At 40.7% G+C, this 27,842-nt stretch overlaps 3 protein-coding genes across 3 annotated transcripts; 1 reads left to right on the forward strand and 2 right to left on the reverse strand.

Moving 5' to 3' along the window:
* Positions 1-1,460: 1,460 nt before the first annotated feature.
* On the forward strand, positions 1,461-9,258 carry napsa (napsin A aspartic peptidase). Its single transcript, XM_042505122.1, has 9 exons — positions 1,461-1,652; positions 1,995-2,148; positions 4,121-4,244; positions 5,651-5,769; positions 5,892-6,091; positions 6,704-6,826; positions 7,135-7,279; positions 7,757-7,855; positions 8,514-9,258. The coding sequence occupies exons 1-9, from the start codon at positions 1,582-1,584 to the stop codon at positions 8,673-8,675; spliced, it is 1,197 nt and encodes a 398-aa protein (XP_042361056.1). The 5' UTR covers positions 1,461-1,581; the 3' UTR covers positions 8,676-9,258.
* An 836-nt stretch (positions 9,259-10,094) lies between these two features.
* Positions 10,095-18,064, reverse strand: mief1 (mitochondrial elongation factor 1). Its single transcript, XM_042505121.1, has 5 exons — positions 17,975-18,064; positions 17,607-17,760; positions 17,305-17,485; positions 16,009-16,280; positions 10,095-15,049 (listed from the first exon to the last, which is right to left on the reverse strand). Exons 2-5 carry the CDS (start codon positions 17,751-17,753, stop codon positions 14,210-14,212), a joined length of 1,440 nt encoding a protein of 479 aa, XP_042361055.1. The 5' UTR covers positions 17,754-17,760; positions 17,975-18,064; the 3' UTR covers positions 10,095-14,209.
* A 3,501-nt stretch (positions 18,065-21,565) lies between these two features.
* Positions 21,566-26,514, reverse strand: LOC121956311. Its single transcript, XM_042504453.1, has 4 exons — positions 26,443-26,514; positions 25,924-26,325; positions 25,568-25,728; positions 21,566-25,414 (listed from the first exon to the last, which is right to left on the reverse strand). Exons 1-4 carry the CDS (start codon positions 26,512-26,514, stop codon positions 21,841-21,843), a joined length of 4,209 nt encoding a protein of 1,402 aa, XP_042360387.1. The 3' UTR covers positions 21,566-21,840.
* Positions 26,515-27,842: the final 1,328 nt, after the last annotated feature.

The raw sequence follows: 27,842 nt of genomic DNA on the forward strand, positions 1-27,842 counted from the left end.
TTTTTTTTTTTGCTGCAGTTTGGAATTAAAATTCCCTTTTATCATCAAAAATAATCAATCAAAATATTTTGCTTTCCTGCCAAGAATTATTTTAGAAGATTGACAGCATCCTCATGTCTGTCTGGTGAATATAAAGCTGGAGCCAGCAGACATTTAGCTTTGCATAAAGACCAGAAACTCCACCCAGGAGCATCTCTTTTTATACATGCTAACACGCCTTTATATGGGTGGTCATGCCTAAAAAATGTTAGGCAAACAACCCACAAAACACTGATACCTGTGGTTTTGTCGACTGAGTTTGACATTTTGAGGATTGCATCTTGGTTTTGTTTTTTTTAAGCATATCCTGCTTTAGGCATAAGGCCACTTATGACTGGCTGCAAAACTTTACAGCAGAAATGAGCAGGTTAACCGCTTGGTTAAAAAAATAGATAAACAAATAAAATACATGTAAAAAATGGTTTTGACCTCTATACCTAATCCTTAACATTCATGACAACTGAAGGGGATGTGATTTTTCTTTTTGTTTGTTTTGAACTCATCTGTTTACATTTTATTAACCCTTAAAGTTACACATATTTGAAGGTGGAGCCGCTTCAGCAAGGTGTTGCTACAGTCTGTGTGCATTTATTTCCCTTTTTTCCCCTTTTCCTTTTTCACTCTGATGTTTAAAAGCTGCTTGGTTTTGTAACAGTTCATGCAGCCTAAATTATTTCATTTTTCATCAAAATGTAGAGGTCCTCATCTCTGGAATTCACCAAGTAAAAAACTGTATTGACTTCATCATCTTCAAAACTAAAATATATATATTTTATCCAAAAAGAACTGACTATATGTATTTCAACTCCTGCACTTTTTAAATATAATTTTATGTTATTTGATTTCTTTCTTTTTTGATTCATTAGGTTTTGTTGATTTGAAGGGGAGGGCTTTGTATAAGACATTTGGGCTTCTTTCCTCTCCTGCAAAGTTAACTTTACTTTGTAACTTTACATATTAATATTTTATCCTTAACTTTGTTCAGATAAACAAAACTAAAATATAGTAAAATAAAATAACATAAACGGATGCAAGTAATTCTTAATCAAAAGTACAAAATTTGATTGAACAGAGGCCAAAAGCAAACTGACAGTTCTTTGGCTACTGAACATATTTGTAAGTTTTAATCTGTGTAGTTATGTTTATAAAGGTTATCCAGGGAAATCTACTCTGTAAACAGTCACAGAAAGTTTTCTGTTTTATGTCATGTTTTCTCAGCTGCAGTTTCAAACACGGACACAATGTGCTGGGATGTGCCCTATCATTCATTTCAGTCACAATGCATCTCGTGACCCTGCAGAGACCTCAGTGCACCGGTGTTTAACGCTGCATGATTGACTTCCTCTTCCAACAATGAGAAGGCAGCGCTGATTATTTTCCTCCAATCACAGCGCAGCATGACGGAGAAAACCGAGTAAAGACGGACATTGCCAAAGCGCCTCCAATTGGCTGCTGCGTCAGTTGAAACAGTCGTTTGTTGTTTGTGCTCCCGGTAGAAACAATTTAAAACAAAAAGTGTGTGTTACTTTAACGAGGACAAAAATGACGACGCGGTTGGGGATGTTTTATATAATCGGGGCGCTGCTGATAACACAAAGCGCCGCAATCTTCAGGTAATTAACTGTTTATCAGCTGATGTTTTGGCAGCTCGGGTTAAGCTAATATCAGCCTGTCAGCCTGTATCACCTCACAGAGACACGAGCGGCTGCTTTTAATGCATGTTAATGTCAGCGCGCGTGCTTTAACCTGCCTGTTTTGGCCTCCGGTAACCCCACGTGCTTCCAATTCATGTTTAAATTGTTTTAACTGCAAAGGTGATGCCTGTGCACTTAAAATGACACAGTTTGTGCAGTTACAAAATTTGCATGAAAGTTGATGTGGACATTTTGTACCAGGAAGCAGCCTGTTCGGCAGCACGAGGCACGCGCGTTTAATTGATTAATTCTTCATTTCAGAGTCCCCCTCCATAAAACCAGGAGCCTCCGCCGCCTCATGAGCGATAACGGTTTGTCTCTGGAGGAGCTTCGGGCTTTGGCGAGGAGCACCGGAGCACCGGACAGCTCTCCTTCCCCCAAAGTGCCCGTAGAGAGGCTGACCAACTTCATGGATGTACGTGCAGTAAACTTTAATCCAGATAAACTCATCATGATAATGCAATCACCCTTTCCCTTAGATGTTAACAGGAACTTTAGTTTGTAATGAGCGAGTGCTGCAGGGGCGTCATTCATTCCCTACACTTTTTCAGAAGGCAGTATATATATATATATATATATATATATATATATATATATATGTGTGTGTGTGTGTGTGTGTGTGTGTGTGTGTGTGTATGTATGTATATATATATATATATATATATATATATATATATATATATATATATATATATATATATATATAAAATTTATTTATTTTTATTTTATTTCATTTATGTTGACGGGGACAAATGCATAAAACACACAGCTTGCTTTTCAGAAGGTAGTATTAATATATAATTTTATTTATTTTTGACAGGGACAAATGCATAAAACATAGCTTGCTGTCCCTGTGCTTTTCAGAAGGCAGTGTTTTATATATATATATATATATATATATATATATATATATATATATAATATAAATTTTATTTATTTTTGACAGGGACAAATGCATAAAACATAGCTTGCTGTCCCCTACACTTTTTTTCAGAAGGCAGTTTATATATATAAATATATATAGCATTTTTTTTAATTTAATTTATTTTTGACAGGGACAAATGCATAAAACAAAGCTTGCTGTCCCTGTCACTTTTTCAGAAGGCAGTGTTTTTTATCTATATATATATATATATATATATATATATATATATATATATATATATATATATATATATATATATATATATATATGTGTGTGTGTGTGTGTGTGTAGATATATATATATATATATATATATATATATTTTATTTTATTTTTGACAGGGACAAATGCATAAAACATAGCTTGCTGTCCCCTACACTTTTTCAGAAGGCAGTTTATATATAAAATATATATAGTAATTTTTTAAATTTAATTTATTTTTTAAAAGGGACAAATGCATAAAACATAGCTTGCTGTCCCCAGCCATTTTTTTTCAGAAGGCAGTTTTTTAAAATATATTTTTAAATTTTTATTTTATTTATCTATTTTTGACAGGGACAAATGCATAAAACATAGTTTGTCAGTGGCCGATGCATAAACGTGAATTGGTTTGTCCATTCTGGGCAACGGCTTATTTTAAAGTTGACAAAAATGCAATGATTCTTAACACTGGACCTTTAAGTTAATATCCAATGGTGTGTTTGTGCAACATGTTGGCAGCCGAACGTAGTAGAAACACTGATATCTCAAGTGAAATTGCTTTATTCAGTATTTTTTTTAGGTTCAAATCGCCTGGTCTGTTTGTTTTGGAGAGAGGAGTAGTTTCAGCTGGTTGCATCTGCAGTTATCACCAATATTTCCACAAAATTCCCCTAAATCTGACACACAGGACCTTTTTAGTAAAATGTACTTTCCGTCAAAAAGGTTGTCTTTGTAAAAGTTCTACATGACAACTCTGTATTTAAAAACCTCCAGTAATATAAAATGTGTAATTTGAAAGCAGGGTAGGACAATTTTTCCCCTCACGTTTTGCTACTTTTTTGCTGTATTTGTTTTTTTGTTTTTTTTTTATGAAGGGCGCATAGTAAAAGTTTTGTTTTGCTTCAGGTAGGGGTATCTTAAAAAACCTAAAGCCTTAAAGCCTTTTGGAGGATTTGTCTACTCGAGGCGCTGTGGTCCAGGCAAAGTTCAGTATTCGAGCAGTATAGTTAAAGATAAACATAAAGGAATGGTGAAGTAAATATTAGACTTTGGCACTCAAATATCCTGGGCTGAAACCTCTTTTGTTTACACGTTACTTTGAATAACTTGGAATAAGTGATAAGGAATCAGTTTCATCTGCATTTGCTCTGGATTTTCAGCTTTTCTCACTCGTGCATGTTATAAGTCGTGTGTGTGTGTGTGTTTCACTGCAGGTTTCAGTGTTTCCTGTAAACTTTTTTTTATTGTGTGTGTGTGTCCAGGCTCAGTACTTCGGGATGATCAGCATTGGCACGCCTCCGCAGGACTTCACTGTGCTGTTTGACACCGGCTCCTCCAACCTGTGGGTGCCCTCCATCCACTGCGCCTTCCTCGATTTGGCCTGCTGTGAGTTTGGGGACTTTCTGAGTGAACTGACTCATTCAACACGCTCTAAATGTGTCTACTTCCTGGAAGGGACTCGCCGTTTTTACCAAACATTAGTGATTCAAATATCACACTTCTTTTTCCTTTACGGTTTGTTTTTTACTTTAAATGTGCTGCATCTGCTCTGTCTTAGGGCTGCTCTGACTTCTTCACTGCAATTTCAGGATTAATTCAATAGTAGAAGTCAGCAGTCTGGCATTAATATATACAGAGTTAATCATTACAGTGTACAGTACATGTATGGCATGACAATATACAAAAAATAGGACAAAAGTTCATAAGACAAAGTGATGCAAAGGGTCATCACTGTGTCCTTTAAAAGAGGATGTAAAACTAAACCTCGAACACTATTGCATTTAAAGGCCAAACTGTCTTTTTAACAGACAGACGAACGGTCACATGAGAACTGTGCTGACCGCAAATCGAGTTAATTGTTATCATGCGCACAACAATTACAGGGAAGCAGGCACTGAAAATCCGAGGCCTCTAACAATGACTGATAAATATCCGTAAAAAAAAATGGAAGTAAATGCAAAATTTGAATCCATGTTATAAAATGTGAGTAAATAAATACAATTAAATAAAAATAAAGTAAAATAAAAATAATTATTCAAAGACGAGGGCACATTTAGGAAATGAGTAAAATTTATTAACAGCTAAATTTAAAGCCCTAGTAATGAATGACTGCCAAACAACTTTAAAAGATTTCAATATCAAACAGTTGCTTGGGTATTTTTGTAACTCTGAGTGGTCTGCAGCTTTGGATGAGACAATTAGCACCTGAACTCAAATATATAGAAGTCTTAAAATATCTTCAATTTTTTTTAGGCTTTAAAGTAATTAAATAGTCTTAAATTTGAATTAGTGAGGTCATAGTTGCGACAAACATTTATCTAATTTGATTTATCCATCTTTTAATTTCTTTTTTTTTTTACAGTGACAGTCACATTTCTGATCTCAAAAATATTTAAACCTACCACTGAACCCGGTGCTGTCTTTTTACTTTACACTTGCACCTTCCTGTTGGCAAAATGTAGATTAACTTCATTCATTCATATATATTCCTACATAAAACATAAAATCTCTACATGAGACTTTTAACTTTCATACGTAGACTGCAGTGCTGATTATGAAAAATATGATTGTCCTCAGTTTGGTTTAAAAAAAAAAGGCATTAAATTTAAATGTCTTATACCTTTTGTTAACAGTCACTTTCTGATACCTAAAGCCATCACAGGTAGGGCTGACACCAGGTGTCGCCAATTAGTTTCCAGGGGGCCAACCATCTGGCCCCATTTCAAATTATTAATGATGTATTGTCACTAACTAACTGGTTTCCTAAGTTGATGAAATTATTTTTCCATTAGGGCTTCATCGGCGTTACAACTCGAAGAAGTCGAGCACATTTATTAAGAACGGCACCGAGTTCTCCATCCAGTACGGCAGAGGCAGCCTGTCCGGCTTCATCAGCGAAGACACCGTCTCTGTGAGTCTGAGACGCTCACTCACACGGCTCTTTGTTTTACTGCATTCCTCACATTTGGTGGTCACGCCATTCCTATCATTTCATTAAGTTTTTTCCTCCTGATGTCTCTCTCCTGCTTGCAGGTTGCAGGTCTGCCTATTCCTGGCCAGCAGTTTGGCGAGGCGGTGAAGCAGCCTGGCATCACATTCGCAGTGGCGCGGTTCGATGGGGTGTTGGGCATGGCCTACCCCTCCATATCTGTAGCTAATGTCACCCCAGTGTTTGACACGGCCATGGCTGCCAAGCTGCTGCCCCAGAACATTTTCTCTTTCTACATCAGCAGGTTGGTGTCTGACAGAAGAGTGAATCAAGTAAAGATTATTGAATCGGCCACTCAAGAATCGTTGCCTTCGGTCGGTTTAACTGTCGGTAGGCGTGTGCGATATATCAAATATATGCAATATATGGAATATACGCGATATATCGTATATACGCATATAAGAACATACGTGATATATCGCAACTTGTTCCACATGGTATATATAAAGTGATTATGTTGCAAACATCAAGTATAAATTGTCACGTAGTTTTTATGAGTCACCGGCAGACACACACACACACACACACACACACAGACAAAGCAGCACATGTTTTTATAACATTTGTGTATTCATCTTTATTATATGTCAGCAGCTACTTGATTTAACTTCACTGTAACTGCAGTTCATTCAATCATTTTGTGTTGTGGTCATTAGTATCGGTTTAAAGGACATATTTGTGGTGTATCACCATATAGTCTTGAAATATTGCGATATTATTTTAAAGCCATATCGCCCAGCTCTAACTCTTGGTCAGAGAGACTTTTACAGCCTGATGTCAAAGTTGGTCTTAACTTTTTTCCCTGATACTGCCGGTTAAGTCCACAGCTTTCTGTTCTGCTTTCTGCTTCTCTTAGAGACCCAAAAGCAGCAGTAGGAGGAGAGCTGGTGCTGGGTGGGACAGACCCTCAGTACTACACCGGAGACCTGCACTATGTCAATGTCACACGAAAGGCCTACTGGCAGATCGAGATGAGCGGGTGAGAATGAACCTTCTGTGGCTTCATTGTTATTAAAAGGAACTTGAATAGTGCGGTCGATGTTGACACGCTTTCTGTTCTGTCTTTGTCAAAAACACAATTCTCACTTTTGGTTATTGAAAGTAGCATTATCACTGATGTGGAAAACTGTGGTCAGTATTCACTTCACTTTATAAAATCATAATCTAATTTAAATAAGTATTCTCCTGATCCCAAAGGCATGACAACAAACTCAGCAGGTAGTAAACTGACGCCTCTTGTCTCTCTGTCTCGCCCTGCTGCTGCTCCCTCTATAACCCGCCCTGCAGAGTTGGAGTCGGCAACCAGCTGACTCTCTGCAAAGCCGGTTGCCAGGCTATCGTCGACACGGGGACGTCCCTGATCGTAGGTCCTGTGCAGGAAGTCAGGGCGCTGCAAAAAGCCATCGGAGCTCTGCCCCTGCTGATGGGAGAGGTAGAGCTGACACGTAATATAGAAAACAGAGAAATGACATGATGCCTTCGCTGTGATCTTACATCCTGTGACCTTCACTGAAGCACTTTTTTCCTTTGTGTGTTTTGTTCTCTTGAGATCAAATTCAGTTTTTCAGTGTATTAATTATTAAGGGCTCAGCTCAAAGGGAAGTCCATAGACAATACAACAAAATAATAATAATAATAATGAAAACATAGAAAAAAATATATTAGAAAAAACATTACGCAGTGAATCAGGCATTTACGTACAGACATGAACACAAGTGGCTCCAAATCCTGAACTTAAACCTCACTGAGCTCAGTTCAGGATTGGCTGGAGCCAAAATGATGCCATTTTCAAATTTTACCACCTTACATATATACCTATAAATCATGTTTCTTAATACAGAAGAACATTTTGCTTGACCTCGAGCTCTGAGAGCTGATTTCAGCGTGTCTTCCTCTCTCTCCTCTGAAGTACTGGATCGACTGTAACAGGATCCCCTCTCTGCCCGTCATCTCCTTCAACATCGGCGGGAAGATGTTTAACCTGACTGGAGAGGATTATGTCGTGAAGGTAGATACAGATTAATTACGTTCACTGTAATTTTGTCTCCGCCGGGTGGTGAAACCAATTTAATGTAGGAACTATTTTCTTTCCACCAAACTACACCTGTCAGTGGACTCACCGTGCAGTAGGAAGCACCACTGAGCTACTTAGAGGAGGACGCCATTAATGTTTCATCTTGAGCTGCCGCAAGCACGAGCTTCTTGTTGATGAGTAGATGCACGCTTCCTGCTGCGCGGTGATCCGGTCGGAGCGTGTAGTTCAGTTAAAAGTTGCGACATTAGAGTGCTCACAACAAGGTCTGTGGTTTATCTTGAGTGACCAGGTCATCATTTCTGTAAAGAAACATTGGCGTTGAGTTTTACAAATGTATTTTTTGGCGCTTTGAGCACCACAAGCCGAGTGTCATCAAGTTCCATAATATTAAATAAAAGGCAAACATCTCTACAGCTGATATCTGCAACACTCGACAACTCACACCAAAACAATCTAGACCGATAAATAACACTACAGGTAAGAGGGAAAATGTGTAGTTTTTATTTTGGGAGTGAACTGTCCCTTTAAGACTAACTCTGATTCAAAAGTGTGTCTATTATCTTTAATGTGTCCTTGCAAAACTAAAAATATTTGCTTTTGTTAAAAATGATTTTCTCCTTTTTTGCTGCAGGAGTCTCAGATGGGTTATTCGATCTGTCTCTCGGGCTTTATCGCCATGGACATCCCGCCTCCCGCAGGGCCCCTGTGGATCCTGGGAGATGTATTCATCAGGAGGTACTACACCGTGTTTGACAGGAACGCAGACCGTGTTGGGTTTGCACCCGCCAAGTAGATCGCTGAACACTATGTGTGAAATGTTGCTCTTCTCATTTCTGGTGGTTATTTGACTTCCAGAGTTGCACCAAGTGAAGCTCAGTTTCATCATCAATGTTGCGTTATTTCATTTACAGCAATCGACAGCATTTAACGATCGTTAAACGTCACTGTAAGACCTGGCGTCCCACATAAATGTCTCACATCTGCTTAGAATAATGAGGTTTACATGAGAAGCAACATTAATCGCCGCTTCGACGCATTTTTTGTTTGTGCCACTGAACAAAGGGACTGCTTCACTCTTTCAGTTTGAGCTTCATCTGTGATTCGGCAGAATTCAGTCAGAGCTATGCATTTTGATGTGCTGTTTATTTTTTTGTAATGTAGCTGTTCCAGGGGACCCTCAGATTTTGGGATGCAAGTTTTTCATTCCTAACAACTGAAACACATTTCCAGTTCCCAGTGTGTAATAATATCATAATTTTGGATGGTTTTGTACATTTGAAGGTATCTCAGGATGTTTCTCTTAATATGCCTATGTGGATTTTAATACCAAATCTCATTGAATAAAGCTTTAAATAAATATTTTGTCAGATTTTGAACAGATGAGTTTTTGTTTTGTTTTTTTGTTTTTTGTTTTTTAAATCTGCCAGAGTTAAAATTTAAGTGCATTTCAGGTTAAACTAAACTCAAACAGCAGATGTATAGAGCGAGTCCCACAGCATTAATACCTTTTGACTGGAAAATACTTGCGAAAGTTGTTGGGACGTTTTTGCGATATGAGTTAAATACACGAAGAAAACATTCTCTGAGGTACTGCTTGTAATGCTAAATACCATCAGCAATAATTTTTTTAATAATTAAATTAACGCTTGTTTCAATAACCTTGTTCTGATACAATATAATAAGTATTCATGACTTTTGTATATTTAATATAATTTGCTGTTATAATGGTATTACATTTGCTAAAGAGATTATGACTTTTTTAGGACCCAGAGCTCAAAGTTTAAGGACATGAAAAGACTCGAGACTCAGTCGTGACTTGCAAAACAATAACTTGGTTAAACTTTTGTTCTTGTTTTGTTTATTTCTATTTTAACTAGTAAGCATATTGGTTATCTGTTTAATTAACTTTAGGTTTGCATATGTATTTTTTGTGTCTTTGTTCATGCTCATCATTTAAATTAAAGGTCTCGTTTAATTGATGGACCTTTCCCAAACTTCTTGACTTGTCGTAGGACGGATTCAGGTGGAGCTGATGACAGTTTGTGCTTTTTCTTTTCAGTCTTAAAAGTTTAGATGAAAGAAAAACAAAGATGAACGTGCAGAATGTCATTTGTAACATTTAATGAAGTATACAAAGTGCTGCACCGTTCAACTCCAGAGCTGAACTTAAAAAAAAAAAAAAAAAAAAAGCTGGGGAAAATTACACAGCATGCAACGAAGCATATGGCTAGTATGAACTCCACAAGGTAGAGGTAGTGATCTACTTTGGGTTATTTGTTTCACAATAACGTTACAAATGTGGCACAGTGACTCCCTTCCCTTCAGCATGAACCAGGTCTGCAAAGGAAGACGCTTCATATGCAAACAAAGATCCTCTGTGGATTCATTTCTATCAGTACATCCAGAACAAAGCACTTCATGAAGCACGGGAAGTGGTACTTTACATGTTGAATTGAATGCAAATAAATATTTTTTTTGGTTACAAATGTACAATAAATACAAAAATATTCACCTGTTTCTCCATTATTATCTGGATGATGATTATGATTATGAACTGAATGCACAACGGAAATCCCTCCATATTGTACACTATACATAAACTGAGGATCGAGGGGACACTTGCTCCATATCACTGCATTTTCTTTTTCATTCTAAGGCTAAAGGTGAGAACAGAAAGCAACCGTGTGATTAGTTTAGACATGTTTTGGGTAGTCATTTAGAGACAAACTCCACCTCTGGCAGCTATTGTTGTGGCAACTCCACCTACTGTCACCTGCGATGAGTAGCAGGCGAAACTAGTAACATCGGCTATTAAAGCTGCTTTTATACGACTGAGGATCTGTGAGTGGATCCGGCTCAATCAGATCATCATCTAGAGGAGATTAGCACCTGTAAACTATTAATATACAAGCGTGGTGCCAAACACTTCCTGCGCAGGGTCAGGACTGCGTGACATGGCCTAGTATTCTGCACTAATCCACGTCTGGTTTCCTATTCTGGACAGACTGGGCACCTAGAAGTTAATCAGGGTTTAATGTGAAAACAAAGTGTGCACACAGACACACAAATACTGAAATACAGAGGTAACAGGCTCCATGCTGGAACTGCAGTCAGGCAGGAGGTCAAAGGGAAACTTCTTTTTTAACCTGAACCCACTTTTTCATGTTTTGTGTCAAAGTGATTTATTGGAACCATTTTTTTAAATTGGTAAGGTATTTAGTGAGATGTGAAACAAGCTGCATTGTAATCCATAATGCAATTGTGCACCCATCAATGTAATTCACTAAAATTGCTTGTTTTGCCACTGATAGGCTCAGATTGTTATTGTAAGTGACATTTTGGAAAAGGATCCCCAACCAAAAACAGCCCTGAAATTACTATACCCAGAACAACCAGACTCCATTTAAACAGTCATTTAAACGTGTGTAGAGTCAGAATATTTCACACCTAAGTGGATAAGTTAAGGGTTTTTCAACCAGTACATTTTTGTGAATTTTATCTTGTTTCTGTCAACTTTGAATGGCGTGTTTGATGATAAAATCAGTTTATATTAATGGAGTCTGGTGAGTTTGGCAATATCGATTTTGGGACTGTGGTGAAGCAAAACTGATTTAATCTTAAACAAAAAAGGTCTATTTCTGTCAGGATCTTTTCCATAATGTCAGACATTTAAAATAATCATCTGAGCCTGTCAGTGGCAAAAACAAACACTTTTAGTGGACATAAACTGACAGTACCACCATGCCCCAAATGGCTACATACTATCATACTATATGAGGTCGGTATGTGTATTGTACCACAGCATTTCCCAAACCTCTCCTCGGGTACCGCTTGTCCTGCATGTTTTAGATCTCTACCAGCTTCAGGAGTTCATAACGAGTTGATCATTTGAATCAGCTGTGTTGCAGCAGGAAGATCTAAAACATGCAGCACTTCGGGTGATCAAGGGGAGGTTTGGGAAATGCTTTTCTAACACAAAAAAATGTCCTCGCGGCACCCCTTTCTCCAATTTATGAACGTTTCCACCATTCAAGTCAGAAGTCGAACAGTGCTTCTCCTTCAGTGAGACAACAACAATCATCAAAAGGTAAATAACCTTTTCATCTCTCCGTATGATCATTTCTATAAAGCTGTCAGAACAATCTGAGCCTGTCAGTGGCAAAAATAAGCACTTTTAGTCGACATAAATTGACTGCACAATTGCCATTACAGATTACATTACTGTTTTGCTGTTAGAGCATCTCTCAATACTGGACCAATGTCAAAAATTGTTGTCTCGTGTCACTTAGACACAAAGACATAAAAAAGCAGGGTTCAGGTTGAAAAATACCAAAGTTTCTCTTTAATACTGAGACTAATTTACCAACTGACAAACATCTGTACCACGTTTAAAGCAGTGGGTTGTGGGAGAAAAAAATGTCTTAAAAACTGAGCTGTTGTGTTAGCAACCGCTGTTGGAAACATCCGATCTTGAAGGTAATGACGCAGGAAACTGGAATTTAAATTAAAGCAAAAACCACTAGACTAAAGCACTTTCAGGACGTCCTCCTGAGACATTTTGACCAATGTTTTGACAGTGCAAAATAACCCGTGATCAGGTCGTAAAAGAAACGAGATAATAAAGCATATGAGACCTGTGACCCAAAGCAACACATGTGGGACAGAAGAAGAAACTTCGTCATAACAGACAAAGAGCAGCTCTGTATTAGAGACAGTCACATGGGAACATTTTCCATTCTCGCCAAAATGAAAATGCCGGTGCTGAATTGATTAAATTTCATGATCACCAACAAACCATAAATTCTAGCATATTCCATTTGTGGATTAAACTTTACATCTGATTGACAGTTGAATGGTGAGTTTGAAATATTACAAATAGACATCGACATATAACTCAGTGTATATTCACCTGTTTGATCTCTAGATTCGGTAGATAACACATGCAAGCTGCAGACATCCAATCACAGCCTAATGTTTGTTTTCTCAGATCCCTGCAAACATGGAAAGCATACATCTTCAGCGCAGCCACTGTATTAATGAAGTCCTTAGAAAACTTTCGATTTGAACTCTAAACTCTTATCAAAACACGAGCAGTATTTAGAGGCCTGGTGTGTAGGAGTTAGCGGCAACAGTCGTAACTATATTTCTATTCGTTTAAAATAATCGGAAAATAAGTGACTGCTTTTGTTGTCCTCAAAAGACCCGTTTATCAGTCCCTCCAGGATTTAGTAATCTTGTGATTGTCACAATTAATGCAAATTCAGCCAATCGGCAGGAATTCTGCGCAACCTTGCAAATTTGTCTTTCTCTGACAGTTTTGCTGTTGGGATGAGATGTTATTGGCACAGTGTCTCGCGTTCGGTGAGTTGAGTTAGCTCATGCAGGAACAAAGAAGTTCCTTCAGTATCTTCCTTCAATAATAAGCTCAAAATCTAAAACAGCGTCACAGCTATTTTTGCTGCGACATACATCGCATTTTTTTAGAAAAGCTGCTGTGAATTAGCCATTTAGCCAGTTTACATTTACATATGGAGCGATTTCTCTTCCGTAGGGTCTGCTGTGTTGTTGATACATTAACTCAGATAAACCACACACTGGCTCTTGATAAGGCCATGTTAGTTTTCGCGTTGCCTCCTGTGGTTCTCTATCATACTTGGTACACAAACAAGTTTCAGTTCAGTCACTTCAATGCCAAATACCACTAAATCCTACACACCGGCTCTGTGAGATTGAAGATGAAAAGACGGTTGGCGTGTCTCTTTAGGCTGACAATTTATTAGCTTTTGGTTTGTTATACACACAATCAACATTACACTATTCCTCGACACAGAGTCTTGGACCCAAATCAAAACAGAGGGGACAACATTTAACTGCATGGGATGAAACTCTCCAACCTGTTTAAAAAGAGCTCAAATATGATGCAGACGTACGAACTGTGTCTCTGACTCAGTTTTTCCCTTCAGTTTAGACTCAGTCCTGATGTATTAGGCCTTAAAGCACGTTTACTCTTAACTTCATTAATACAATGGCTTCAGTGAGCGACATGAACGCCGATTAGCCTTCGTTTTCTTCAGAGATTAAAATAGTATTTGTATGACCACATTACGTACAGCTTTGAACAGAAGTAACTGCTACTGTGTGTATCCCGTTTTCTCACTGACGGCATTTAAGACTGAAGAGGGCGCGTGTTTCCGGAGAGCGGTTGATTCCATGCAGTTGTTTTTTCCCCAGAAACCTCATTATGGCTGGAGGTCACCATTGCTCAGAAAACACTGGATGACATTTCAATGCCATGTTTCCGCGTCGTGGCGTTTGTTTGCGAGGTTGTCAAGGATCGGACGGCTGTGCCACAGCAGTTCTCAGCAGCCCCTCGGGATCTGAGAGGGCGCAGTAGAGCGTATACCCCAGCTCGTCCACTTCCTGCGCAGTCAGCTCGCAGAATAAGTTAACTTTAGGGCTGAGGGCACACGGCAGCCTCCCGGCTTCGAGGTGTCCCACTAGCGCTCGTAGCAGCTGAAGGAAGCGGTCGGCCAGCGCGTCTTGGGTCCAGTCGCCTTCTTTTTCGCACAGCAACAAGATGGCGTTGGTGAGCTGGCTGGCGTTGAGTCGGTTCAGGGCAGGGTTGAGCTTGCACACGGCCTTCGCCAGCTTCAGGCATGCGCATCTGCAGCCCCCGTCCTCCTGGTCCAGGGCCCTGAGTCGCGCCGTCTCTGCCACCCGGAAGCTCTGCCGCCACAGGTTTTCATGGCGCTCTGCAGCAAGTCGATGCGGTTTGGCGATCAGCGAGGTTCCATCCTCCATGACAAGTAACGGTAAAAAGTCCACATATAGTTTACGGTTTGTCTCGTACTGCACCTCCAGAGTCAGTGTCTCTGAGGGAACCACAGGACGAATGATGTAGTCGAGGACGCTCCCTATAGCTGGCCAGTTGATGGAGCCCGCCACTAGCTTGTCAAAGACCTCGAGGACTGATTTAGGGGACAGGTAGCCTCCGACCATGCAGCGGTCCCAGTAGCTGCTGTTCCGCGGGAAATACTCCAAATTCTCCCTGCGGACGAGCCAGAAACCCGGGACATTCATGATGGTGTCCTCCCCGGGGATGGACGACCACAGGTTCTTCTCCAAGATAAGAGGCACCATGAGCTGAGCGTGGTCCGCTGTCACCACCTGAAAGACGGAGGAAGGGGATAAAACTGAAGAAAGCATGGCAGGCTGCAAACTTTTACAAACTGTAGTTTTATACACATATTTTATATATTATATATATTTAATATTTATATATATAATATGGGACAGGGCAATACTGCCTATAAATAATATAGCAATATTTAAGGCTACGTTACAATACACAATATATATCTCCACATCTTGAAATCTCCTCTAAACTACTGTATACTACTAAAATACTAAGCTACTAAATAAATAGTTACAGTTAGAATAAACAGAATAAATAAAGTAGCTATTGTTATGTCACAAATAAGGATAAGTTAAAGTACTGTTATAATGAAATTAAGTCAACTGTTACAATACAAGAAAATAAACTACTGTTACAATTAAGTTAAAAAAAGACATAAAGTACTGGTATAAAAAGGTTAAATACACTACTGTTACGATTAAGTCCAATTAAATACACCACTGTTGATATGCAGTTAAATATTCTATTGTTGAAATAAAATTAAACTAAAGTACTGTAACAATAAAGTTAAATATTTTACTGTAACAATAAAAAACTAAACAAAATACAGTTATAATAAAGTTAAATACTCTACTGTTGCAATTAAGTTAAAATGAATAAAGTACTGTTTTAATAAAGTATAATTAATTTAAATAAACTACTGTCCAACACCACAGTAAAATAAACTAGTGTTAAAATAAGTTAAATAAACAAAATAAAATACTGTTAGTGCTGTTACCATAAAGTTAAACTAAATACACAACTTGTTATAATAAAGTAAAATAAACTACTGTTTTAACAAAGATAAATAAAGTACTGTTATAACAGCTAAATAAAGAACTGTTGCAAGACAGTTATATAAACTACTATTATTATGAAAATGAAATTAGGAATTGTTAAACAACAGTAACTCTTGGATCTAAAAATAAAGGCCCACGTGTGTAGCTCTTACCTGCAGGTCATCATACAGACTGCCGCTCAGGTACATCTCTCTGAGCGGCATGTCGGGCAGTTTGGCGTGAAGAAACACTCTGAGCTCAGCGCAGATGTCCAGCGCTGCCCTCCGAGCCTGAGCCTGCTCCTCTGTCGGGATGTTCACATTATTTTGGTAGAAGCCCCACAGATGCTCCTGCAGGGACAGACGCATTCGGGCCCGCTGCAGGTCTGACTGAGTGGCGCCGCTGCCTCCCACAGCTGCTCGACCCAGCGCCCTCCGCAGACAGTCTGAGGAGATTAGAAGAATTAACTCCATCATTTAAAATAATGATTTTTGAAGTCATAACTAGCAGCGCATAACAAGAGGGGCATGGGTGTGTTTTCAAAATATAAGACTAATCTAAAAATACTATATTAAGGGCTCCTACAGTATCTGAGATTCAACTACATCATCTCAAACTAAAATACATCAGCTGGCTGACTACAGACAGCACTACAGAGAGCCGACACCCACTGTACAGGAAGAGCAAGAATCCTCCAAACAGGCTGTCTGTCAACAGATAAAACGACAGCTGGCTGAGCGTCTAAACCGCGAAACAGGCTGCTCAGTACTGCATAACATTACATGCAAAGGACATTCGAGAGACTGACTACGTTTTCATGCACACTAATATTCCACTGTTATTCCGAATTTGATGCAGGTCATGTAGGCAGCATATTATGTTTGAATAGTACAAATTAGGCCTTTTTTGGAATTAACCTTTTTCCCGACATATGGGATATGCTGATATTATTTAGGTTTAAGGACATGTACACATGTCAGTTTGGGTTTTTACTGCAGTTTGTCAGAAGACGTCTTGCCTGTTTTTGGTCAGCTGGGTTAGAGATGCACGCTCAAAAGAAAAGCCCAGATTTTTTCTACTCTTTAACATTAAAAGACTTGGATATCTGCATGAATATAACTGTGCCAACATTTTCAGGTTGTTAAAGGAATAAACAGGTAGAAAACTTGGAAAAAAATCCTATTTTGATGCAAAGATGCAAAATGGCACAAACAGCTCCAGCCCTTCCACTTTTACATTTATTGAGGTGATAAACAAAACGTTTGGGCATGTTAATCAGAGAATACATGGATGCATGTTTACAGAAATATTAATAAAATATTCATTGCCATTAGCCATGTAAACAGCTTAGTAGGAATATTTTTTTCTTTTTTAGAACGAGGGCAAAAAACTGGGATATTTTGTGCATGTCGATGTAGCCACTAATGCAGGACAAATCTAACTTTTAAAGAGCACTTTGTTTTCCTCACCTGGTTCAAACGCATGTGAGGATGTGGGCAGAGACTGCAGAGACCTGCTAACTGTGGACTTCATGTCATGGTTCAGTACTCGAGGCGACGAGCCCATCCAGGCCGGCTCCTCCCAGCTTCTCTTTCCTGTGGGCTCCATGCCGGTGGGGCTGGTGGGAGCGCTTATGGCACGGTCATACATCTGCACAACAAACAGCAACTGTGTTGGACGCTTAAGTGAGAGCATTTTCCCTCTTCATACACATGGGAGTGGAGGAGTGTGGAGAGAATCAAAAGTTGGAGGTGAACAGTTTCTCACTCACTCTTTTGACAGCAAGTGTCGCAATGCCGAGCATGGCTGCCCCTCCCACTCCCAGCACCAGCTTGGCGTTGGAAAGCATGAAGTCGATGGCTGTGCCGATCCCATTGTCATCTTTCTTCCCTTTACGGTCTCCATTCACGCCCGCCATCCTGCCACTGAAGAAAGAAGAGAGGAAGAGTATAAGACGAAGCACAGAGACAGAAAGAGGATATTGATTTACTATTACACCTACAGAAGGAAAATCTTTGAGTAGCTACACCCAACAGTCTTACTCGTGACCTGTGATATTTGCTCATCATCCCAATCAAAGTGTCTCATATCTAAGAAATTTCACCTCTGACAAGATCATTTTCTTATTTGCAAACCCACCTGGGAGATACACCTCCAGACGACCTTTAACCCACCTCCAGATGACCCGTGACCCCTTCCCCCCTACATAAGCCCACCCAGTCGGCTGTTGAGGAAAAACTGGCCCCTCTTCAGTGCGTCCTCCTTATCTTCGGGTACTGTCAGGGCTTGGCAGCGGCGAAACTCGCGAGCCACGGCGCGGCGGTAGTAATTGCGGTCGGTGTACTGAAGGTGACGCCCTGCGCGGAGCAGCGCCCGGTACAGCTCCAGCACGGCACTGCGAGACCAGCCGCCCATTAGGGACCACACATGGAGAGGGGGGAGACCCTGGCACCTGGGAGGAGGAGAGCAGGAGTGCAGTCAGAAAACTCGTGTTTGAAATGTTCATTTTAACAGCAGAACGCTGAGTTTGGCGTCTAGACACCAGCCTCATCAGTATGTTGACATGAGACATCGGGGAGTGATGATTAAATATCTTCCTCTGTAGTCGGAGGCTGCAGGTGGATGCTCAGGAGGAGGTGGGGCTTTAGTGCGGACAACAGGAAAGCAGCAGAAGTGTCAAGACAGAGGGAGCACTGGGAAATTTTAGGAGCTTAAACAGACCATCAAATTGAAAGGGTGTGTTTTGTAGAAGTCATATAGAGAGTGACTTATGATACATTATTGATAACTGTAATTTCATTATGTTGATCTGTTCTGTACACACGACATCTATGGCACACTGTCCGTTCTCGAAAATAGATCCGTCTTCAGTTGCTCTACCTGAGGTTCCTACCCTGTTTTTCTCTGTTAAAGGGTTTCTGTGGGAGTTTTTCCATTTCTGTGGTGAGGGTCCAGAGACAGAGAGATGCTGTGTGCCGTAAAGCCCTCTGAAGCAAGTGTGATTTATGATATTGAGCTTTATAGAAAAAAATTGACTTGATCTGTGTGTATGAATCGGTGTAGATTGCGTTGATTGCCCGAACTAGCTTGAAGGCATTGCTCCATTTATGTGTTGAGGGGACGGTTATTGAGAGACAGCAAAAATTCATATTGCATTTTTGTTGTTGTTATTGAAATGAACTCTTAGGTTGATGCAACCATATCTAAAACATTATGCAGGTCATAAAATAAGATAATCCTTCACTAGTCCCGCAAGGGGGAAATTTACATTGTTACAATAGCAGAGAGATATCAAAGCAACAATATCAACAGAAAAAAAACAAGACAAAAAACTAGAAATAGATATAAGCACTGAGCAAAAAAACAAGATAAAAAAGAGCAAAAAGAACAATAAAAATAGTTTAAAAAAATAAATAAATAAATACATTTAAAAAAAAAAAGACACAAAACTGGGAATTGCACATAAAAAAGCTAGAAGTACAACAAAATAGTATAATAGTTAAAAGCAAAACTCAAAGACCATGTTGCTGTAGTGATGAACTTATATTAACAGATTATGAATTGCAGCTAGAAACCATACAGGAGGCTTCCAGGGAAAGCTACCTGCCTTTAGTCTTGGTATGTACTATTTTGACATATAAATAGTTGTATTTAGGGATGCAAAAAGCCAACATGATCCCACAGTTTATCCACTGGATTAATCCATGTATTGGAGACAGCACAACATTAAATTCACATTTAAGCGCACGCCACCCTTTCACCAGGTCAAAACAAACTGCTTCTTTCACCAGTCTATATTTGGTGTATTGGATGGCACAAATGGTTAAACCTAAGCACCACCGCTGCCTCTCAGGTGCAGTATCAGCTTCGTTACGGTTAGCATCATCCCAAATGTGACCGTTTAAATCAACATCGTGGCTCACCGTCTCCCTGATTTCCGACGACTATTATGTGACCATTACCTCCGCCGACTGTAAAACATTTGCAGTGTAATCCAGCGAGGTTCAGTTGTCTGTAGAAAATGGCTGGCTCCTCGGAAAGTCACACATTCACTCCTGACTAGCATGTTAGCTTAACGAGCTAACTAGCTGTTAGGCTGCGACCTTTCCGTTAATCAGCCGTTTTGGCGGATCGCGCTCATGTTTTAAAGCTCGCAGCGTAAAGAGGAAACACAAACACAAGTACTCACGGCAAGAAACACCCACACCAACCTACGTTTGAGAAATTAGAGCAAAGATTATCTTCAGACAGAGGCAGGGCTCTGCTCCAGCCGGGGTCAGATCGACAGTGACAACCGGAAACAAATAGTCTACTACTCAACGATACATCCGGGTTATTACCGTTTTGTTACGATACATTTATACATATTTGGTCATTTTATGTTGTTTTATTTCAATTTATTTATTTTTTATACTATTTCTATACTAATTATTCGTTTTGCCAAATCTGATTGATTTTACGTGATGTATATATATATATATATAAATTATTATTAATATATTATTATTATTAGCATGTCGATTATTATTATTATTATTATTATTTATAGTGTGTGTGTGTGTGTGTGTGTGTGTGTGTGTGTGTGTGTTCTTTTTTTATTTTTTTTTCTCATTTTATTATTATATTTTTTTCTTTTTTAGCAAATCACCAAAAAATTTTAAAGAAAAAAATGTTTACAGAAAATAAATTAAGAGCATTAAAAAAAAAACAAGTACAGATAACCAAGGTGCTGTACCAAAAATTCAAAATGTAAAAACAACACAAGAAAAGACCACAAAACCTGGGTCTTTACTATCCTCAAGGGGTGGTGCTCAGAGTATCTGCAAGGGGGGCGCTAGCTCAATTTCATTATTTTTAGGTTAACAATAAAACAATAAAAACTTAAAATTAATCCTAAAACACAAAGGGTTCATGTGTATTACAACCTTGAAAGCAAAAAAAAAAAATTTTCCATGACAGTGTACTTTGGAGAATTTCAGTGTTTTATAATAGTAATCATCAGTAATTACCCAGTTTTTTTAAGTTGGGTTTTATTCATAAACATTGCCTTATGACATGCTGACTTCAGGTGCAATGGAGGCCTTTGCGATGTTACCTTGGAAAGCACTGTGAAGTGTTAGTAAGTGTGCACAATTTGCATGTGTGTGAGCAAATCTGTGTATGTGGTATTCTTAATTATTGGAATGATTTGGCAGTCTTGTACTAAATCCCTATAAAGTAAAAACATACACACACAAATACAATGGTCCCAGTTGAGCTTGTCAATAATTCATCCACACTGGATATGTTTTTAAAAAGTCATTTTACTTAATTGAAAAGAGAAATGATGCATGATCCATATTGCTTTCACAAAAATCCTTTAAATACAAAGACAATGTAGTAGAAATAAAACAAAACAATATAGTGAGGAACAAAGTCACTTGCAGATTTTGTATTATCATTTATGCAAGTGTGGCAAAAAAACAACAACCTACAGATGTGTTTCTGTATGCTGTCCTTACATAGTCTACAAAATGTAACTATATTTTGTATACCATGAAACTAATTATTTTGTCAACACTTTAAATAAGACTCACAGGAGAAAATTAAAATACTGAAACAATTTATACTTTGCAGTTAGATTGGCACTGCAGCTTCACCACTTAAGATGACTTTTGTTGATTTACTTCCTGTAACCTCAAATGAAATCTTCTCTACATTTATTTAATTTTCTCATTTCCATGATGATGTTTTTGTTGCAGTGCCAAAAAAACTCAATTTTCAGAAACATTTCCCTCTGAAGGGCACAAGGTTTGGTTAGGGCTAAGTGCTGTGGGAATTTTTCTTTATAAGGAATGCAGGAAAGTTCATTGTTAATCATTAAGACACCCAACTTTGGGTAGAATATCCAGAGTCTGGATTACTGAGGCATTTTTACGGTCAAAACCATATTGTATATTCCTCTTTGGCTCCATTAATGCAAGTTATCACAATGTGTGGCCTGAAAATCTGTGGAGTACTTATGATCAGGGCATGTACTTCATTCCTTTCATCCGAGGAATGATATGCATATCTCTGATGTCATCATGCTGAAGCAGCCAACACAAGTAGCGCTCTGTCCCCATGCCCCATCCACTGGTGAGGAGTGGTTTCACTTGCCGCATGTTGATGTACCATTTGTAGGACTGTTCTGGCACTGTATGGTGCCTGAGAGCTTCCTGCACCATCTCAGGGGTGGAATGTCGTTCACCAAGACCTACAGTCTCACCAAGACCAAGGAGAAGGTCAGCAGCTTTGGCTTTGCACCGCCCAGTGCCCTCCACATACGCTTGATAGAAGGGAACTCCTAGGTGGTCCATCTCAGTCAGCCAAACAGCACCACCGTAGTTCTCGATCAAGACCCGCTCTCCTTTGCGTGTTAGCTTTCTACCAAACTGTGGCTGCCCATCTTGAACCCACTCTAAGCAGTCAGCCGAAGGCATCATGGGAATGGCCTGGTCTAGAGGGATTCTTGGGAGAGGGTTTTTCCCATCCAGCTTACTCAGCATGGCTTTGACATGTTCAAGGGTCCCGGCGGTGTTGAGTATCATCTCAGAGTGTTTCTTCAACATGGACTTGGTGAGATGAGCCAAGTACCCCTCTGCTGTAGAAATGGCATTGTCCATGTCACCCAACAGTTCACATTCCACGTGGTAGAACTGGTTCAAGTGTGTGGCATCGGGATCTTCCCCTCTGAAGCTGGGTGATATGTAGTATGTCCCTGGCAGGTCCTCTTGGAAGCGAAGGAAGTATTCAAGTACAAATTGCATTGAGTCAGCCAGGTAGATGTCCTGGCCCAGGAGGCTAACAGACACTGGTTCTGAGTCAGATCCCAGGCCCATTGGTGAAGAGATGGTATCTGTGGTGAGAGGGGTTAAAGCATAAGAGAACTGGCAGGAAGTGTGGAAATATTCCACTGTGCTGTGAAAAAGCGTGTTTTGAATCTGGAACAGGTTGCGGTACCACTGGCTCTTGATGGCAAGTGTGGAGTGGGACTGAGGGTCTTGCCAAGAATGAGGAGGCCTGCACTGGGTGATTCTCCAGTGGGTCTTTCTGAGGTCCTCAGGGTCAGCAGCCAGGCCATGAAGTGATGACACATATCCAGGGTAGCTTTGGAAGCTTTCTGGTTGCAGCTCAGCAGGCTTAGTGCCATCTGGTGCAGGTAACAAAGGGATTAGCTTGGCATGAGCATAGTCAATCTCAAAGCCCTCAAAGATCAGCGCAACATCTCGAGCTCTCATCCCCTCTTTGAGTAGTTGGGCAACTTTATATGTGGCTAAGATCAGTGCTTTGTAGTCAGCTTCTTCCAGTTTGAAGATGTCACTGGACAGGGGTTTGCGCGGCACCACAACAGTTAGTCCAGGAGTGTTTGGGTATGGTGTCAGGAAGGCAACATGCTCACTGTCTTCCCACACTCTCCACTGCTGCTGTTCTCCTCGTACAATGCGACTGAACAGGTTATCATTGGAGGCATCTCCAAAGAAGTCAAAGCAAGAGGGTGCATTTGGTGTTGGCAGTCCATTTCTAATTTTGGCTTGAACCTGGGCTAGTGCTTCATCATCCCAGCGTGGGCCACTTTTTGAGGTGCAGTAGCCAGGATCGTAGGGGTGGAATTCCTCCTCTTGTGCAAGATGGGGCTGCCACTTTGGTTCTAGGCCATGTAGTGGGAGCAGTGTGATTTGTGCTGGCTGATCAGGAGTTGGATTGAAAACCAAGGCACAGCGCTGCACTCCCAATCGCTCACATAGCAAGCTTGACACAGCTTTTGCTCCTTGCAGCACAGCCACAAAATCAGGTGTAGCCAACTGGAAGATGCTCCTTGCTCCACTAAGAGCCTTTCTGGTCAGAATGGTTGATCCAGGGGTCCAGGGGTTGGGATCTAGGTAGGCAATCAGGTCATCTGTTTCCCAGATCACATTGGAGAGGCCCTTCAGGGGCCTTAGGACCTCTACTCTTGAAATGCCACCAATCATTGAGCCCACAAACATCACACCAGCATTCGTTTCAATGATGGCACCACCTTTGTTGTCCACAGCAACAATTCCTGCACAGATCCCATCCAGATTTTCAGCCACCACTTCTCTGCATGCCTCCCTAAGGCTATAGCCTTTGTGGTGGTAGAGACCAGCTATTTTCTGTGCAACTGTGTGCCTCAGAAATACATCTCCATCTCCAGAGCAGGCAATTGCTAACTTGTCATCAGCATATATTCCTGCCCCTACTACTGCTGTATCCCCAACTCGCCCTTTCAGCTTTCCTACTAACCCACCTGTGGAGGATGCAGCAGCCAACCCGCTCCAACGATCCAAGGCCACAGCTCCAACTGTCTGAGGGTGATTGTTTTTCGAGGTATTTCCAACAGCGAGCTTTGCAGTTAACTGTCTGTGACGTGTATCAGTGTAGAAATACTCAGGCCCAACAGCCTTCTCCTTCTCCTCCAACCCTTGCAGAAACTCCTCAGCCCCGTCTCCCACAATGAGTGAATGTGAGCTTTTTTCCATGACACATCTGGCTGCTTTTATTGGGTTCTTCACACTTTGCACGCAAGCAACAGACCCTGATCTCATTGCACTGCCATCCACAATGGTTGCCTCCATTTCATTTTTGCCATCTTTGTTAAACACTGAGCCTTTACCTGCATTGAACAGGAAGCAGTCCTCCAGAGCTTCTACTGACTTCTCAACTGCGTCCAGACTCTTGCCACCTTGTTGGAGCAGGTGGGATCCAAGGGTTAAGGCTGTCTGTAGAGCAAACTCAATAACCCCGATCACTTCAGTGTTCAGCATCATTTCCTCTCCTGCACCACCATGGATCACCAGAGTGTAGTCTGTGCTCATGCCAGAGGTGGAGTCAACATTGTCTGAGCTTTCTGGACAGTGGTACGTCCCTCCATTCATTTTCTCTGTTTGACCCTGATTTAGTACACACTCCAGGCCTCCCATTTGGCATGCAATGGCGTATCTTAGGGCTAGAAGCATTACAAGCTTTATGTTTACCTTTAGGCTTTTTTGAAGCTTCTCCAGTGCCAAAGCAAAGCTCCCTTTCCCATTAAGCACAATGCGAACCTTGTCTCTCCTCCCAAGGTAGGTTATAGCCAGCTGATCTTGGGCATAAACATTCCCTACTCCACATTCCACATCCTCCGCCAGATCCGAACCAGTGAGGTACACAGATGGACATCCAAAGGGGTCCAGGTACTTCTTAATTGGATTGTCAGATGGCAACAATCGACGCAGGGCAGCTAGGTGAGGACCAACTCCTTGACCACTTTTTGTGTTTTTGATGAGGCTTTTATGCTCCAAAAATGCCAGATGGAACAGGCGTAGGAGATCAGTTGTGTATTGGATTGTGTTATTTTGGCTGATGCAGGATGCTAAGGCACCTACTAACTTGTGAGAATGCATGGTGAGTGAGTACGTAGGATCACAACGGCCATGTTTGTAGTGGCGCATATGGGTAGGTGTGACAAGCAGGTGATTGGCAGCAGTTTCCCCAAGAGTCTGCCTCAGGGAAAGCTGCAAAGAGAAGTTGATCCAAGCATCATACAGACCTCTCTGGCCCCTGAGAGTAGAGAAGACATCAGGAAAGGAGGCCACATCAAAAGTGAGAACTGGATGTGTTGCTTTTAAGTCAGGGCTCAGTTTGGGGGTATTTACTCCTTGCAAGGGGAATGTTAGGGAAGTAGGACAAACAGAATTGTTTACTGTGACAGACCCATTCACTTTTTCTGTATCAATATGGACTACTTTTAAGTCTGCAGTCTCAGACAGTTTGTACACATGCTCAGTCACAAGGCCAGCCACCATCCCATCCACAGCACTGTGCTCAAACACCATCCCAGCTGTGCTGTCCTTGAACACCACCAGGTTCACCACCTGTTCAAAGAAGTAGAAAAACAAAGATTGGTTTATTTCCTTAGTCCATAAAATATTTCTTTCTATTTAAGCAGCAATGCAGTCCTCAATTATTGCACCTCTGGAGGCCTCTTTTGACATCATTATCAAATCATGGGTCAACAGAAATCTGATCTAAGCTTGGTTTAAAATCTTTGTCCAGATTTGTTCTGATACCTTGTCATAGTATCTCAGATATGGTCTGTCTCCTCCTCCTCCCAGCCTCACTGCATTGAGAGTATCAGCCAGTTCAGAGGGTGCGTCACAGTCTTCCAGACAAAGTGTCAGCACAGCACTCTCCATCATCCCTAATGAAGCCGCTGCGTCCCCTCCTTGTTCCAGGATCTCCTCTCTGGTGGTAGCCCAGGCTCTGCGCTCCAGAGCTGAGAGGCTGCAAATTTCAGAGGGATCATTCTGTTTTCCTGCTCTGGGCTGATCCATCACCTGAGACAGCTGGTTGTAGATGTCAATCAACGGTCGAGCAGAAAGTGGCCCACCAGTGCTGGGACGCCACAGTATGTCCACGGGGAACACTCCTCCCACACAGGTGATGATGGCATGGAGGCTGTCTGGGTAAACCTGAAGATTAGAAAGTGACAAATTAGAAATGGAGCAGAAGTTGCATTTTGATTAATGAAAACCTTTAACTTTTCAGTTTGCCTTTATACATCAGTTGTGCACTGCCAGTAATCTCACCCTAATCTCATCGTGACTCCTTCCAGGAATCCGGCTGGCAGCGAATACCTCAGACTGTTGTGTGCGTTCCATTGGCACATTGCCCTCCAATAACAAAGGCTCACTGTACAGCTTTGCTGCTGCCCAGAGCAGAGAGGCTGCCCTCCCCAGCTGAGTGCATCCCTTTGCTTTGGAAGAAAGAAGAACAACAGGAAGGGCAGTAGAGGTGGGCAGTGGGTCAGCACAGGACAGCAGACCTCTCTTGAACTGCTCCGTCACCCAGTTCTCTTGGCCTGAAGCTCTAGTTGCAAATTTTTGTTGGGCGTCTTGAAGGAGCTCCCTCTGCTGTTCCAGGGTGCTTTTAAACTCTGGGTAAAGGTCAGGACTTAAAGTGAGCTGCAGGACACGGCTCACTTCTTGCAAGGTCACATCCAACTCTGGTACAGGGTAGTCGAAAAGGGCCATCCTGTTGATATCATAAAGAAGGAGAAAAAGAGAGAAAGAATGAATGGTGGTGCCATGAACTGGTTCTTTGATGGACAAGACTGTGCATTGTAGCTGCAACAGAGCGCACATCAACAAGCATTAGAGGCATTTGAGGAACACAGACAAAGAAAACCATGTACCTGCATGTGAAGTGTGTAGCATATAACTGATTTTACATGTAATTTCAGAAAACAAATGTTGTTAGCCCTAACAAATTGCAGGCTGATTAACCTTTGTTTATCCTTCAGTGTTAGTCAGTCGGTCCACTCCTATACTGGGACTGGAATATGAATCCTAATGAGTTTAGTTACCCCTTGACATTTCCTCTCGGACCATCACAAGGTAATAAACGATGTGAGAAACACAGCTTACAGTCTTGTTGTGGTGGAAACACTGAAGCCATACAACTGCGGTGTAGTTCAGTGTTAGCTCTTTACATCTAGTGATTGCATTTGCGCTTCAAAAGTCAGAAATGTGGTGTCTATTCATGAAGAATATCTTACTGGAAAAAATGTGTGAGCATAAACCTTTGTCTGTCATAGAGCTTATTTTCTGCAATAATCCAAAATCCATCTCTGCAAAATTCTTTTGCAAAATGCAGGTATGAGAGATGACGTTCCCATCAGCTTTAGCTGTACTTTGTGTTTAGTACTATTTCTAAATGTTAGTATGCTAATATACAAATGGATGCAACTACTGTAAGTGGTGATCATGTTAAATATTACAGTTAGCATTCAGCTGAAAACATTACTGTGAGTGTACAGCCTCCCAAAGCAGCTGTCATGTCATTTTTTTTCTGGCATACAGTACAAGCAGACACAAACTGGCATGTGCCCCCTCTCGCTGCCCTTTACATTTCCTTCACATGATGTCCGACCTTTCTCACATTAGTGGAACCAGTAAGTCAATTATCTGATTTTTGGTAATGGACAGCT

This window comes from Plectropomus leopardus, chromosome 17, assembly GCF_008729295.1.
Source record: "Plectropomus leopardus isolate mb chromosome 17, YSFRI_Pleo_2.0, whole genome shotgun sequence".
NCBI lineage: Eukaryota > Metazoa > Chordata > Actinopteri > Perciformes > Serranidae > Plectropomus > Plectropomus leopardus.